At 40.2% G+C, this 14,181-nt stretch overlaps 1 protein-coding gene across 1 annotated transcript in view; it reads right to left on the reverse strand.

Moving 5' to 3' along the window:
- Positions 1 to 13,831, reverse strand: part of LRIG3 (leucine rich repeats and immunoglobulin like domains 3) — a 44,957-nt gene extending 31,126 nt beyond the window's left edge. Inside the window, exons 1-3 of the mRNA XM_019742463.3 lie at positions 13,329 to 13,831; positions 7,498 to 7,569; positions 7,218 to 7,292 (exon numbers count right to left, since the gene is read on the reverse strand). Coding sequence (XP_019598022.3) covers positions 7,218 to 7,292; positions 7,498 to 7,569; positions 13,329 to 13,594 — 413 coding nt within the window. The 5' untranslated portion in view covers positions 13,595 to 13,831. The remainder of the gene's footprint in view (positions 1 to 7,217; positions 7,293 to 7,497; positions 7,570 to 13,328) is intronic.
- Between the last annotated feature and the right edge of the window lie 350 nt (positions 13,832 to 14,181).

Raw genomic sequence — 14,181 nt, forward strand, 5'->3', positions numbered from 1 at the left:
CTCTCATAGTAAGATGCTTATGTGTTTATTTTGTAGGACTTGAGCTTCATGATCTTACTTCCATTAAACACAGTAATGTCTGGTTTGTTCGCACTGGTGAAGGTTGTAGCCCCCTAAGGCAACATCCTTTACATATGAAGACACAGTCCATTCATCTATATCAGCAGAGCACACACCTGGGGATAACATTTTCAGTGACCAAATTCCAGGGTTCATTTATACCCAGATACAGGTAAAGATGGGATATGGTTTATGTCCACTTGATCAGAACAAAGCTCCATGATTCCCAGAAAATTAAGTTCTAATTTTGATTAAAACTGCTTCCCAACTTCTTCAATGAACATACTGACGCATAAGTTTTGGTTAAAAAAAACAAACAACTAACACTAAAATCTCTGAGCTTTGCTGCATAGTGACAAAATCACTTACATCACCTGAGAACCTGCATAATGCTTGCTTTCTTTACATGCATCTTTGAGTTGTGAACTATTAAAATATCAAAGTTTTAAAAGTCATAAATTGAGTTTGATGAATTATTTAAATAAACCCTGTGCAATGCAACCAAGCAATAGTCTCTTAAATCACTGTCTCCCAAACTGATTTTATTAGTCTGATTTTTGGAATGTAATGAGAAATGCATGCCCATGGATAAAACTCCCACTTAATATGGTGCTGGGTTCAGTATCTAGAACATTGTCGATGAGATTTCTAACCACTAGTTCACATCTACTCTTTTCATCATCCAGAAGGCAATATTCAAACGTCTCCCACCCCATGGCCAATGTCCCTTTGTGGGAAAGAGATGTGGCCCTAACACAGCAGGGCTCAGAGCACAGAAGAGTTCCAAGGACGGATGGACAACAGACAGGTATTTGGCAAGTCAGAACTGTTAAGTATCAAAGTCACATTATTTATTTGTCTTTATGAAACTTCATTTAGAAAATGAACACTGTTTAATGACGACTTGGAAAAAAAGGAGAAAAGCAGATTCTGTGCTTAACTGAAATGCAGTTATTTCATCCCCCTGCTTTAAAGTCTTCAGTGACTCCCAAACCTGTAAAACACCTAAGGGCAACCCTACCAATTTACCCAAGTCTCCTACCTCCTCTGGACCTGTCACCCTCACACTCTACATTACTGAAACTACAGCTCTGCTCTGCATGGGACAGACCCAAGCATATCTCTATCATCTGGGGCAGCACCCTACTTGGAGTATCTCATTACTGTCTGTCTTCCCGTTACTCACTACTCAAAGCCCCTCGAGGGCAAGGCCAAGTCCTATTTTTCTTTGTTCCTGAGCGCTTGGCATATAGTAGGTGCGGTTGTTGGGCATGACAAATTCAAATTCTGCCTTATCGGTACACAAGCCCTCAGGCTGGAAATGTTGTTCAGTTATTAATTATAATTGAATCCTCACCAATTTTTCTGAACTACTTGAAGAGAACAAAAGTTTTCCTGAAAAGTCACCCCAAATGCGAAGTTCTTTCTCTCTCCCTCATCTCCTGCTGCCAGGATGCTGTTTCTCAATCCTGCCTTCCTCTAGCGACCCTCCTCTCCAGGAATCCACCCTGGCCACTGCCTCAAGTCTCTGCTCTTCCGCCACACCCAGCAGCTGCTGCTGCTCACACTTTTCAGAGCCCTTTCATGTACATCATGCCATTTGATCCTTCACCAGAACCAGATGAGATAGATGGAGACATCTTACATTGTTTTTACAGACAAACAAAGAAGAGTTAATTAACTCTGCCTGAGGTCAGACAGGTCATTAGTGTGAGATAAGACAAAAACCTGTGTGCCCCATTCCCAGCTCAGGTCTCCCTGCACAAGGGTCCACGATCTCTCTCGTCCACTCAGATACTTAATGAGCATCTCCCAAGTGCCAGAGACTAGACTGGGTCTAGTCTGTGCTGAGGGGGTTGAGAGCTCAATTAAGTTATGAGTCCTACCATGGAATGAGATGTGTGACAAATGTCATTGGAGAGCTATTCAGACCACACTTGTGGGAGTTTCAAAACTGAAGAAAAAAGGAAAAGTTACCACCCTTCTCAGAATTCTACAATGACTGTTGCTCATGCCACACAAACTGCCCATACTCCCTACTCCCTACCACCCAGATTGTTCTTTGTAGCACATAAATCACATCAGATCTCGCTGGAAAAGGGACCTGATAAAGTAGTTCCTATGTGTGTTGGACACAAGGGTTAAATAATCTGAAGACCAAAGTCATCCTCAGTAGGCTGAGATATTCACTTTGAAAGGGAAATGGGAAAGTGGGTTTTTATTTCCCACACACTTTCATTTGACACACACTCCAGGGCACGTGCTCACAGACCACAGTGGTAAGCTAAATCCTTACACTACTTAAGTTATTTCTCTTGTTCTTTTTTCCTTCTTTTAATAATTATTGCTGTTGTTATAATTTACTATTTTTTTTTTTTTTACTAAGCATGCAGAGTTGAACACAAATTAAGTAAAACATACGTATGCTTTGTCTCCACTGTAAATTTTTAGTCACTGGTATAGACTAAGTTTATAGGAGGAGATTTGTTTGAATTATGCTAACTGCTTAGAATTATGAGGCTGTTCCATAAATATTCCTTAATTCATATACTCATTAAGCACCAACTACATGCCATACACCTGCATTAAGTGCTGGGAAAAACAAGAGTCAGCCACAGAGGCCTCAAATTATAGGAGAGGAGAAAATTAAAACAAAATCATTTCATTACCATGTAACAGTTAGATATACAGGCAAGATGGTCTGGATAGGGAGGGGAGGGTGAAGGAGATGACCCCCCTGCCACCACCAGGATGCCCCAACATGACTCCCTCCCCCACCATCAGGCCCTGATTCAAGTGTTGCCCTCTTAGCGAGGCCCTCTATGCATTCCTGTCTAAAACTGTAAACCCCTCTTCCATCACTCTCGCATACCTCCTTTCTACTTTATTTTTCTCCCCAGCACTTCTCACCTTCTGATCATTTCTTATTTATTTTACTTTTTGTCTTTCTCCTTCCATGAGAGGGTCACCACGAGGAGGGCAGAGATTTTTACCTGTTTTGTTCACTGTTGAATCTCAGCCCTAAAAGAGTACCCAGTAAGATTTGGTAAATACTCAGAAAGAAGTCTTCCCTGACCACATTCAAGGGCAACTGCCAGAGCTCTCTGTCCCTTTGTCCTTTTTCCTTTTCCTTCAGAGCATTTATATATATATATATATATATATATATATATATATATATATCCCTGAAGTTTTCCTTTAAAATTGGTTTACTGATTTTTTTCTCACCCCTCACTAGAATGGAAGCTTCCTGGTAAGAGGGAGTTTGTCGGCTTTGTTCACTGCTGTGTTCCCAGCACTTACAACAGAGCCTGGCACTGTTTATTTATTCAATCACTTTTAGTTGCATGAATGATCCCCATCATGATCACAGCTCATATTCCCTGAGCACTGAGCATATGCCAGCTCGTTTTACCTGTATTCTCTCTCCAGATCCTCATAACAACCTTCTGAGGTGGGCAATATTATTATTCTTCACACTGATAGATGAGGAAACACAGACGGTAACTTGTCCGGGGTCACAAAGAGAAGAGCCAGCAATTAATTCTGAGCCATCTGACTTGAGCTATGGTTTTAGTCCCTATTGTACTGACGTGACCAGAGCTGCACCGCAGAAGAACAGTGCCATCACCTCTCCCGGCCTATTCCAGTGGTTTCCTCATCACAACCACCCTCTCGCCATCTCCAAGCCATTCTCCACACTAAAGCCAGAGCAACGCTTTCAAATAGCAAATCTGATCACCCTACTCTGTTCAAAATCTCTTCAGTGGATTGCCATTGGCCAAGCACACATTTCTGGGGTCCTCCCTGTGAAGGTGATTGATTTTTCTAACAACTTCTCTGAAAGGATACCAACATCATCTCTGGAAAAATAACATATTATGAACTCAGGAGAAATGTTCTACCTTTGAGATAAGAAATGAGAAAAGGTTTATTTGATTATGAGAAACTTTACTGGTAATTCAAGAAATATTTATGCTATTTCTGATTAGAATCAGCAAGGTAGATGTATTAAAACAAATGTTCTTGGGCCCCACCCAAACCCATTAATTTAGAATCCCTAGGGACAGCGTCAGGAAATCTACATTTTTAACAAGTGCTCTAGGTGCCTCTCGGATTCACTGACCTAAACCTTTTAGCTCTACGACACCAGGCAAGTGTCTGTATGTTGGGCCATACTGTATAAACCATCAATGTCAAGACTAAGACTCAACTAGCTCTAGCCAATGACCACTAAGGCCACTTTTATTCAAAAATAATGTCATGCAACTCATGAATTCAAACCAGACCCTAATCCAGGTCACAGGTTTCAAAAATGTGTACTGCTTGAGCAGCTCAGGCCACGTCACAGGAAACTATAACTATCATATATGCTAAACACAACTCACTTATGCCAGACCAACAGTTTTGCTTCAAAATATTTTCCCTCCAAAGATTATTCCATTTCCTCTCCTAAATATACCATCCTGCCATGACTAGGAAATTGAGAGAATAATGAACAAAAACACAAACTATGTCTTGCCCTTAGCTTACCAGTTGACTTCTGAGCTAGTGCTGTGTGGGGTTCAAGGAAAAGCAAGTCTATTCAGGTTTTTTTACATTCTGAAAAATCCCTAAAAATGTTAAGAGATGAGCTTTGTTAATGGGGACGATCATCAATGATCATCCAACCATCATCCCAAGACCTGGCATTTTGTCAGGTTTCCTTGACATTGTCAGAACTAAATAAATTCATCTCCGGACATGGGACACCATCTCCTGGCCCCTGAAGCTGAGAGAAGAGGAAGGTCTTACCAGGCATAGTCTTCCTCTGCATACAGCCCTCCAGCTGGAGGGTTACTGGACAGAGCAGCAAAAGTATGGAATACTGATACGAAATCAGTTGGAGCTCAAGACTGTATTTTTCCTTTTTTTAAAATACATTTTAAAATTATTTAACTTGAGCAAATTACCCAGACAAATGATTTGTTCCACAAACTGTAAAAAACAATAACAACAACAAAAACTTGATAGAATAAAGTTAAATAAGCCTAAGAACTACTTTGAAACATATAGGATTTAATTGTGGTTCTACAGCAAGTTTCTAATCTGAGCCATGTTATATGGTTTAACCATTTTTTTGAAATTTCAGAAATGTATACGTACTGACTTCTAGCTCTGATTATTTATTTTCAAGTGCTTCTATATAAAAGAAAATGTTCCACCCTACACAAGGCAGAAATTAACAGTGCTTTAGAAACTATGATCGTGTATTGCAATATCCAAAGACGCCTACAGGAGAAAACAAAACATTTGCAGAAAACAGCTAGAGAAATAAAATTTTCAAGATATTTCATAGGTGTGAAAACAATTTTTCATGATCCATATTGAATAACTACCTATATAAGTTACTGTTCACAGATTCTATGTGGTCTATGTAATAAATGGGATCTATCATTATATCGATGGACAAAGCAACCCCTGGTTAGACGTACTACGGCAAATTAAGGGGAAAGAAAGTGAGATTATTCAAATTCAAAGAAGATTATTCAGCACTCACTAAGGTGAAACACAAACAAGAATATGAAGACGAGTTCAAATTTAGAAAGTTTCTAACTTTCCTTATTTCATTTCAGTCTTCTAATTACAAATTATAGATTTAAAGCATGAAATCACTAGGTTATTTATTTCCACCAGAACTGTCTAATTTCCTTACAAGTTCTTATGGTTTTACCTCTAGATACCATGCCAAGGAGATTGTTTTCCCCACCCCACCCAGGTTCTGAAACTCCACTCAAACCCTCTTCGCCATGAAGCATGCAATGACCCCCTCAAGACTCTTGAACGTGCTGACAGAACCTGCCAATACACAGGGCAAAGACAGAAGGGGCAAGTGGCATTCTCTGGGATTTCAAAAGGCCCCACTGGTCAAACGAGAGTAGCTAAAGATGTTTAAGTTACCAAAACCAGTGCTTTATTTAGACTCCACAATTTTAAGCAATTGTGAAAGGCAAAGAAAACAGGTATTAATGCTAGCACAAAAATGTTTTTTAAATTCAGTGTTTATTTGTCAAATACCAATTGCTTTTTCTTTCATTCCTTTCTGTTTCTGATCTTTGGAAAAACCACATCAGTATCAAATGTCACTTAGTTCTTACTCAAACAGAGGAAAGGAGACACAGCGGCTGCAGCAGTGACTTAGCTGACCTGGGCCCTGAATAAAAACAAACCTCTATAAATCACCAGATGTAAGCAATTGGGTAGTGATCACTTTAATTAATTGAACAGCTTTCCTGAAATTTACTGTATAATTTCGACCCTCCCAACACCTTTCCCAGAAGTGCCTAACAATGGTGGTTTTTTTCTTGTTTTTTGAAGGAGGAAAACATTTTTAACTTCAGTGGGTTAAACATATATTTAAATTAGTCAAGATTAGGGTAGTGAATTACTTAATTTTAAAAACTAAACCATGCACATTCTAAATGCTACCTTTAAATGCTGAAAAGTCAAAATTATTCCAAAACATCTTCAGCGCATGAATATAAACATGTCATCTGCCCTAAACATACAGCAAATTTAACAGAATGTTAATTTTATTTGAAAACTCCTTTTGTAAAATAACATGCAGTGGTATTTCTAACTTCAATCACATATTTAACTTTAACCGTATAAAGCTCATATTTTAACGTGATGTTTCTGAACCCTGATTTCCACTGCAGGCACTGCACTTAAAAGAGGATACTCCAATGCCTTATGAACAACTCCCATTTCGCCTCACAAAACTGCAATCATTCTCCACTAGTAACCATGTAATAATATCTAATCCACAGCTCCCATGCCAACCATTAAGTAATACCTGAGTTCAAGTCCTAGTCTACAGAATACAATCAAATACATGTCTCCATGGGATGAAGGTGGCTTCTCTGAATCTCAGAGATCAGTTCAGCAAAGACAGCAAAGCGTAAAAAGTGTGTTGTTACAATAATACTTCAAAATTAGGAGTGAGAAAGAGGAGGGCTGGAAAACAAGTCAACCAATTTGAAGAACACTTCTCCATTATCTGCTGAGGGAAGTATTCGTATTCAGCTTGTAAGGTCCTCACTCTAGCCCATAGGTAACTGCTACCCGAGATCCCTGCAAACATACATGCCAAATGCTGCTAACGTTCATTCACTTACAAGGAGAGAAGTGTAACATTTGCTGAGACTGGTCCTAGATTTGGAATGGTCTCCAATTCATTGTTGTTCAGTTTCCTAAAAATGCCCAAAAAAAAGAGGGGGGAGAAAAGCTGATTAGGTAATCTGTAATCATGGAGGTGAAAACTTTTTAAAATTATTTGAAGACACCTCCCAAGTTAACAGTTTTAAATAACTTATTGTTATCCAAATGTTCTTTACAATTAAGTAGTGTCCTGGGTAGTATATTTTATTCAAACCTCAAATAGAAAATAAGACTCACACTTCTCGAAGGCTTTGAAGGTGGCTCAGGGAACTTGCCTTGATGAAAGACAATCTGTTGTGACTTAAGTCCCTATGAGAAAACAAAAATAAAATTATAAGTAGTTTTTAAAAATCACTAATAGCACTTACTGATGTACAAGGCAGACTGGATCTGTGAAATACCTCTATCAACACTAGTGACAACATAAGAAATAATTGGTCCATCCCGTCCATAAAACCAGATGGTTAACCAAAATGCCCAACTCAAAAATACAAACTCTGAGGACAAAATTAGTTTAGGAGGCTGGCAGATTCAAATGCTTTAAACCCACAAATGTTTTAGGAGATGTTTTTTGGCACAGGGTGAACAGATCTTTTGTGAGCTGGCTGTTTTGCTTCACCTTCCCCATCCCCTACCATCTCCTCACTTCCAACTTGATATGATGAAGTCATGGCTTATGAAAAGTGGCTAATTAGGCAGGTTGCTGAGACTAAAACTTCTCCAGAAACCTTTTTATTATCATAAAATTAAGCATCAGTGTCTTTATTATAGTAAAACAAAATAAAAATTGCTTTTCACACATTTGTTTCTCAGGGTTAAGGCACCAAATTATTTAAAGTGCCATTTTGTGTGTGTGTGTGTGTGAGACAGAGAGAGAGAGAGAGAGAGAGAGAGAGAGAGAGAGAGAAACCAACAGAACCCTATGCTTTCCTATATTCCCCAAATCTCAATATCTGGTAATATAATGTATAATTTAAGCCATATCAAGTACCTACCAAAGTTAAGCAGAGTGTATAGACCCTTGTGATCAGATTTCTTTTCAATCATTAAAATAAATCTGCTTCTTACTCAAAGACTCAACCTAACATAGCAACAATTTCCATAGGATATTGTTTAAAAAAAAAAAAAAAAAAAAGGCATAACAAAACTCCTACATACATACACAATCTCAGCATTTACCTCAGAACATCATTTCAGCATTTAAGATTCAAACTATGAAACAAAATCTGCCCAATATTTGGTTATAGTCCTTATATTTGTCAACATACTGAATATGTGCCTTCAAAATGGTGTAATGAAAATGAAATGGCTGAACAGCTACTGAAAACCAGGCTAACAGTATGGCTTAAAGCTCTCCTACTGAAAGAGGTTAACCATCTCTTACTAAATTAATTCTTTCAGTGTTTAAAAATGAAGATTTTATGTAACCCAAGTTTCAAATAACCACATTTGATTGGCGAAAAGCATGAACCATTTGTTGTATGCATAAGCAAGCCCCTCCACCAAAAAAAAAGGCAGAGAAATCACATCCAGAGAGACGGTGTTACTTAGTGCATATCCATTAGGTAACAATTAGAAATCATACATCCTTTGAATTTTTGTTTTGAGAATAAACCTGGATCTCTCTATTTCACCTATAAAAAAAAAATCTGCAAAGGTTTTATTTGAAACATGTTTGCCTCAAGACCTACCAGACAGTAACAGACATGAGTAGATTTGTTCTGGTAGAGTTATAACATGAAAAAAATCTGGCACAGTCTTTAAACTATAAAAATCCTGCAATTACAACCACTGCTGTGCATGCTCACCACGCTGGAGCCAGACACTTTCCCTCACAAACCCAGCTCAGGTCCATCTGGAGTTCATCAAGGAAACCGTGAGCCCAACAACTCACGTTAGGATTCAAACAAAACCTGTGTGCTTTTAGCACCACAGACAGTCACACATTTCCCACAGGGTTTAAAAAACAACCAAGGAAAAGAGTCCTTCACCTGGGAGGTAGCCTGAGTCAACAAAAAATCTCACTTGGACTCACTTAACTAAACATTGAACCAGCATAAAACTGCATCCCCTATTGTTTCAAGTTTTAAAAGGAAAGGGAGAACCAAATAGCATTTACATTTAATACTGGAGATTTTCTTTTTAATTAGAAAAACTGAAACCACACTCTTCACTTCATTGTAAGGATTATTTCACAGAGCAATCCTGTGAGAAAAGAGGTCGAGTGCTTAACTTTTTTTCTACCAGTAATGGGATGAGATCTCCAACAAAAGACCTTTAAAAAATTGAGAAACTGCCTTCACAGAACAGTGCACATGCTGAGGACCACTCACTTCTGATTCAGAAGCAGGAGCTGGCAACCTTAACTATTTCAGTTATTGCAACACTTCCATTCCTGAATTTTGTGTACCACCATTAAAACCACAATATATGTGGGAGAAAAAAAAAGTCACCCCTTACGTGACTTTTACTGCCAAATACTTAAAGCCATGAAAATTTAATGCACCTAAATTTAGATTGAATACAGTTTATGTTTCAGAAATGATTACTTTCCAGTTAAAGGATGTCACATTTTCCTAAATTTTTCTTATATTGTTTTTATGGCTAGACCATTAAACACAAATTCAAGTTGTACAATCGTCCCTGTTTTCTTAAAACCCATAACATTCAGTAGGGAAAGCAGATTCTTCATTTTTAGAGTTCCATTAACGAACATCTTTCCCAAGAAACCTGTTTTAAAAACTTCTGGTAGTGAGGTTAATGAAAGGGAAAGGTGGTCAGGCAGGGAGGTATTAACTATTTACCCAGAACTCAGCTGGCCAAATACTTAAACTCTACATGGTGGAGAGAAGTCTCTCTTCCTGAATATCAGCAAGAGAAGAAATATGTATGAAAATAATTAATTTACAACATTTGGTTCCAGCTATCATTTTCTTCCTTTTAGCATTTGGAAATCTGACTTCCAAGTCAAATTTTAAAATGCAAATCCAGCCCAGCTTCTTAATCAATCCCACTGGGGCCTGCAGAGCTGCTAATTCAGCAGAAATCTGGAAAGCTGAAAAACAAAAAGCCAGGCTGTAGCTGTTTTAAGACACTGATCCAAAGTGACTCATAAATCAGCCAGCTATGTTCAAGTTTTAGTCTGGAAAATATAGAAAAACAGCTGTGAAAACCATATGGACTATTACCCCTACCCTAGCCCCAATTCTGGTACCAACTAAAGAATTTCTAACAGGAGAACACTAAAGAAATCCCATCAGCAGAAAGTACCTTTCATACTTTTTGTGTCTGAGCCCTGCTAAATCAAACATTTCTCTGTGATACAATAAATAATTCTGAAATTCCAGTGAGATTTTAATATTACTTGAAGCTCTCATTGGCAATTGAGCAACTTTTCCCTGTTTTGACTAAGTAACATATTCGAAGAAGCACTCCTCTTTAGGTTCACGACTCTGTAAGCACAAACTCTAGATGTAAACTCAAGTCTGCCTTTCAAGGCAGTTGTAAGCAACCTTCAAATAACTACTGTTTTAAGAGCCACTTCCATTAAAGTATTAGAAGTTACTTTTTGAAAGGTGAACCTACTACAATACTATTGCTCAAACTATTCAACTTTTCATACGTGGGGTTTCTATGGAAATAAATTACAACTGAATAAAGTGAAAAAATAAATACACATGTATAATAAATAGAAAGACTGATTTTTTAAACTTGTAAATTCAACAATTAAAACAAAAGACAGACACTAAATGTTTTCTGAATAGTGCTCTCATAGGCTAGTCCTAAGGCAAATTTTTACTACCTTAATTACATAAGAAAAGGAAGTTAAAATATGGGAAAACAGTATGCATTTTTTTTTTTACTTCTGAACTCTGAAGCAGTCTATTTAAAGCTTTTCTCATAATGTAAAATTTAAGAAGCACCTATCTTATGCCTCCTGTCACAAACACCAAGTAACAGAGAAGTTACAGCTCAATTCCTTGTGTTTTTCTACTGCTGTCAAAGGTGGAGAGAGAAGACCTCTAGAGCTTTAGGCACAAACAAAAGAAACATTTACAATAAAGAATTCAGACCACATGGTTTGGTGACAACTACAAAGTTGGTTAAAAATCACACAAGTACAAGAATGACAGAGCTGTCCAATGAGTGATCACAGTGGGGCTTCTGACAACAGACCTAATGCTTATTTATACAAGTGGAACTTATTTTCACATACATTTAAGGAATGTGGACTTGTATTGAGACAATTTACTGCTGGCGGAAATGTAATTAAAGATTGTGCTAACCAAATAAACTGTAATTTGTTTTTAGTGTGCCACCAATTTATCTGCAAAACAAAATCCTAATTAGGTCAGCTACTTTTAAGACAACGTTTAAATAGGTATCAAAACCCTTTTGGTTGAACTCAACTTCTAGTCAAAGGCACTACAGTTATGTTTTTTAAAGACATCCAAAGTCACAAAATACTATATATTGCACTATCCAAGAGGCCACTTGATATTGAGAAACTATTGAATATACCTTAGATTTGTGAATGATCCAAGCCTTTCTAAACACACCCCAGGAAGCACTACTGTATTCATTTTCTTTTTCTCATCCCTCTATTATTCATAGGTGTTCACCCCCAGTCATTCAAATGTTCAGTTCCATATGTCATCAATAGAGCCATTCACATTTCATGAATAAGGCAGCATGACCTCCACAAGGGGCAATTGAACAGAATTAGCCACAACTAATTGAAAGTCTTCCTGCTTTAGGTTAAAGCCCTTATCTCCTACTTCAATTGTAATAAAAAACTACCAAATAAAACAGCCCATGATACGAGATTAAATATTAATCTAAAACTCTCCAATCTACTTTTTTACTAAACCAAAGTTTATTAACACACACAAAGAATAGGCTTTTGATGGTCAACAATTCTACAGTCCACAAATAAAAATGCTGATTAGCACAATGATTTAAAAACACAATTTCTTACTATCAGTCTTCTTAGGACATTAGGATAATCTACTAGGAATTGTTTAAAAACTTCGAATTTTCATTGCCGTTCTGCTAGGCCCACACCTAAGGACTAAAGATGGATTGCACTTTTATTTCTTTTAAGAAAGAAAGAAACAAAGAAACACAAGTTTCAACTGTTTGTTGACATATTACACGAGTCCTCCAATTTTAACAAAACTAAGGCTGGGAAAGAATAAGGAAATGACATTTGCAAAGAATCAGCCTTTCCAACTCAACTAAGCTTTCTTCCCTGTTCTTGTGCGCAGTTGGCAGTGATTTCTGGTTTTCGGAATTCACAGTCAGCATCCCCAAACTTCCATTAACAGTACCCAGCAATGTCTCCTAAACTGTCTGGGCGTTGAGAAGCTACAGAAATCACGCCCTTGGTTCTGAAAACTCTAGTTCCTTCCTTTCCACATCTATTGATCAGTCTTGCCAACTTGTTACCGGAACGAGGACGTGCTACGACGTGGTCGAGGAGGGGGATTTATGGAGTTTCCTAAAGTGAAATTAAGCACAGGGGAAAGAACAACAAAAGAATGTCTACCATAGCTTGCTTGGACAGTGCCCGCACTCTGTTGAGGGGGCTTCCCGAATGAAAGGAGCGCATAAAAAGACTGGTTTGGAACAGGAAAAGGGCCCGAAGCAGTTAGAAACTCAGTGGAGCCACAGGATCATACACTCAGAGCGAGAACTGCGAACTCCGGTAGTCCGCAGGTTGCTACCTCTCCAGGTCAGGCAGGGGCGCGCATTTGAGCCCCTGAGGAAAGCTCCAGGCGCAGGACGTAGACTTTACCTCCCGGAGTTGTCAGTGCTTCCCTCCCGTCGCCCATCTGCGGCCAGGCTGGGCGCACTAAGGGCCCACCTGAACGACCTGCAAGGCACTGGGGAAAGGAGACCGAGGTGCCGACGGCTCCTTTTCCATCCCCACGGCGCGCCGCTCGAGGCCTGGGCCAGGAGAAGCTGCCCTGGAAAAAGCTGCTGCGCGCCAAGCGCCCAGCGCCCGGGCCCCTGGCCGGCTCTCCAGAATCTCGCGCGGCCCCTACACCCACGGGACGAATACTTACAGCCGAGCGACCCAGGGTGGGAGCGGCTCGGGAAGGCGCACCAGCCGCTGGCGACTGCAGTCCAGCAGCTCCCCGAGGCAGCGGCAGGGAGCGGGACACAGGCGCTCAGCTGTGACCCCGCGGCGGCTACCCTCGACTGGGCCCGCGCGCCCCAGCACCGCGCACAGCAGCAACCCTAGCGCCGCCGCGGGCGCGCGGAGACTCGCCGCGCCCATTGCGGTCCTGCGGCCTCTCACTCGGCCTTGCGCTCCGCAGCCGGCGCGCATTCGGAGCCCGGCACAAACTTCCAGCCTGGAGTGGACGTCCGCGCTCCGGGCCGCGTGTGCGCGCCCTCCTCTCGCGCTCCCAGGTAAATTCCTTTCTTTTACTCCCCGTAGCGAAGTCCTTTCATGCCCCGGAGCAGCGTGAGGGAAACAAACAAACAAACAAAAACGGCCAACTGCAGCAGAGTTGCAGTGCGAGCTGCGTCGGCGCGCCGAAACCCCTTCTTGCCCGTAAAAGAAACTTTTTCTCCGCCTCCCTGCAGCAGAGCGCCAGGTCCCGGCTCGGCGGAGTTGGGGGGCGGGGCATGCAGTGGCCGGCGCGCGCCCATAGGCTACAGGTCCCGGTCGCCCGTGGCCACGTGACAATAACAAGGCTTCAGCGCCGGGCGGGAGCACCGGAGAAAGTGGAGCTGAGATTGTAGGAAATTCGGAGTTACATTTTCCAGCCTCTCGGTCCAGAAGTCTCCAGTACATGCTCCAGTACTGGGAAGCAGATATTAAATGGAGTTGAAGAGAAAAAGGGAGTGAGCGAACAAGTGGGGAAATGTTAGGGCAGCTCTCGGAGTTGGAGGTATTTAGGGGAACTTCAG

This window comes from Rhinolophus sinicus, chromosome 1, assembly GCF_057876585.1.
Source record: "Rhinolophus sinicus isolate RSI-liver-muscle chromosome 1, RSI-T2T, whole genome shotgun sequence".
NCBI classification, from domain to species: Eukaryota; Metazoa; Chordata; class Mammalia; order Chiroptera; family Rhinolophidae; genus Rhinolophus; species Rhinolophus sinicus.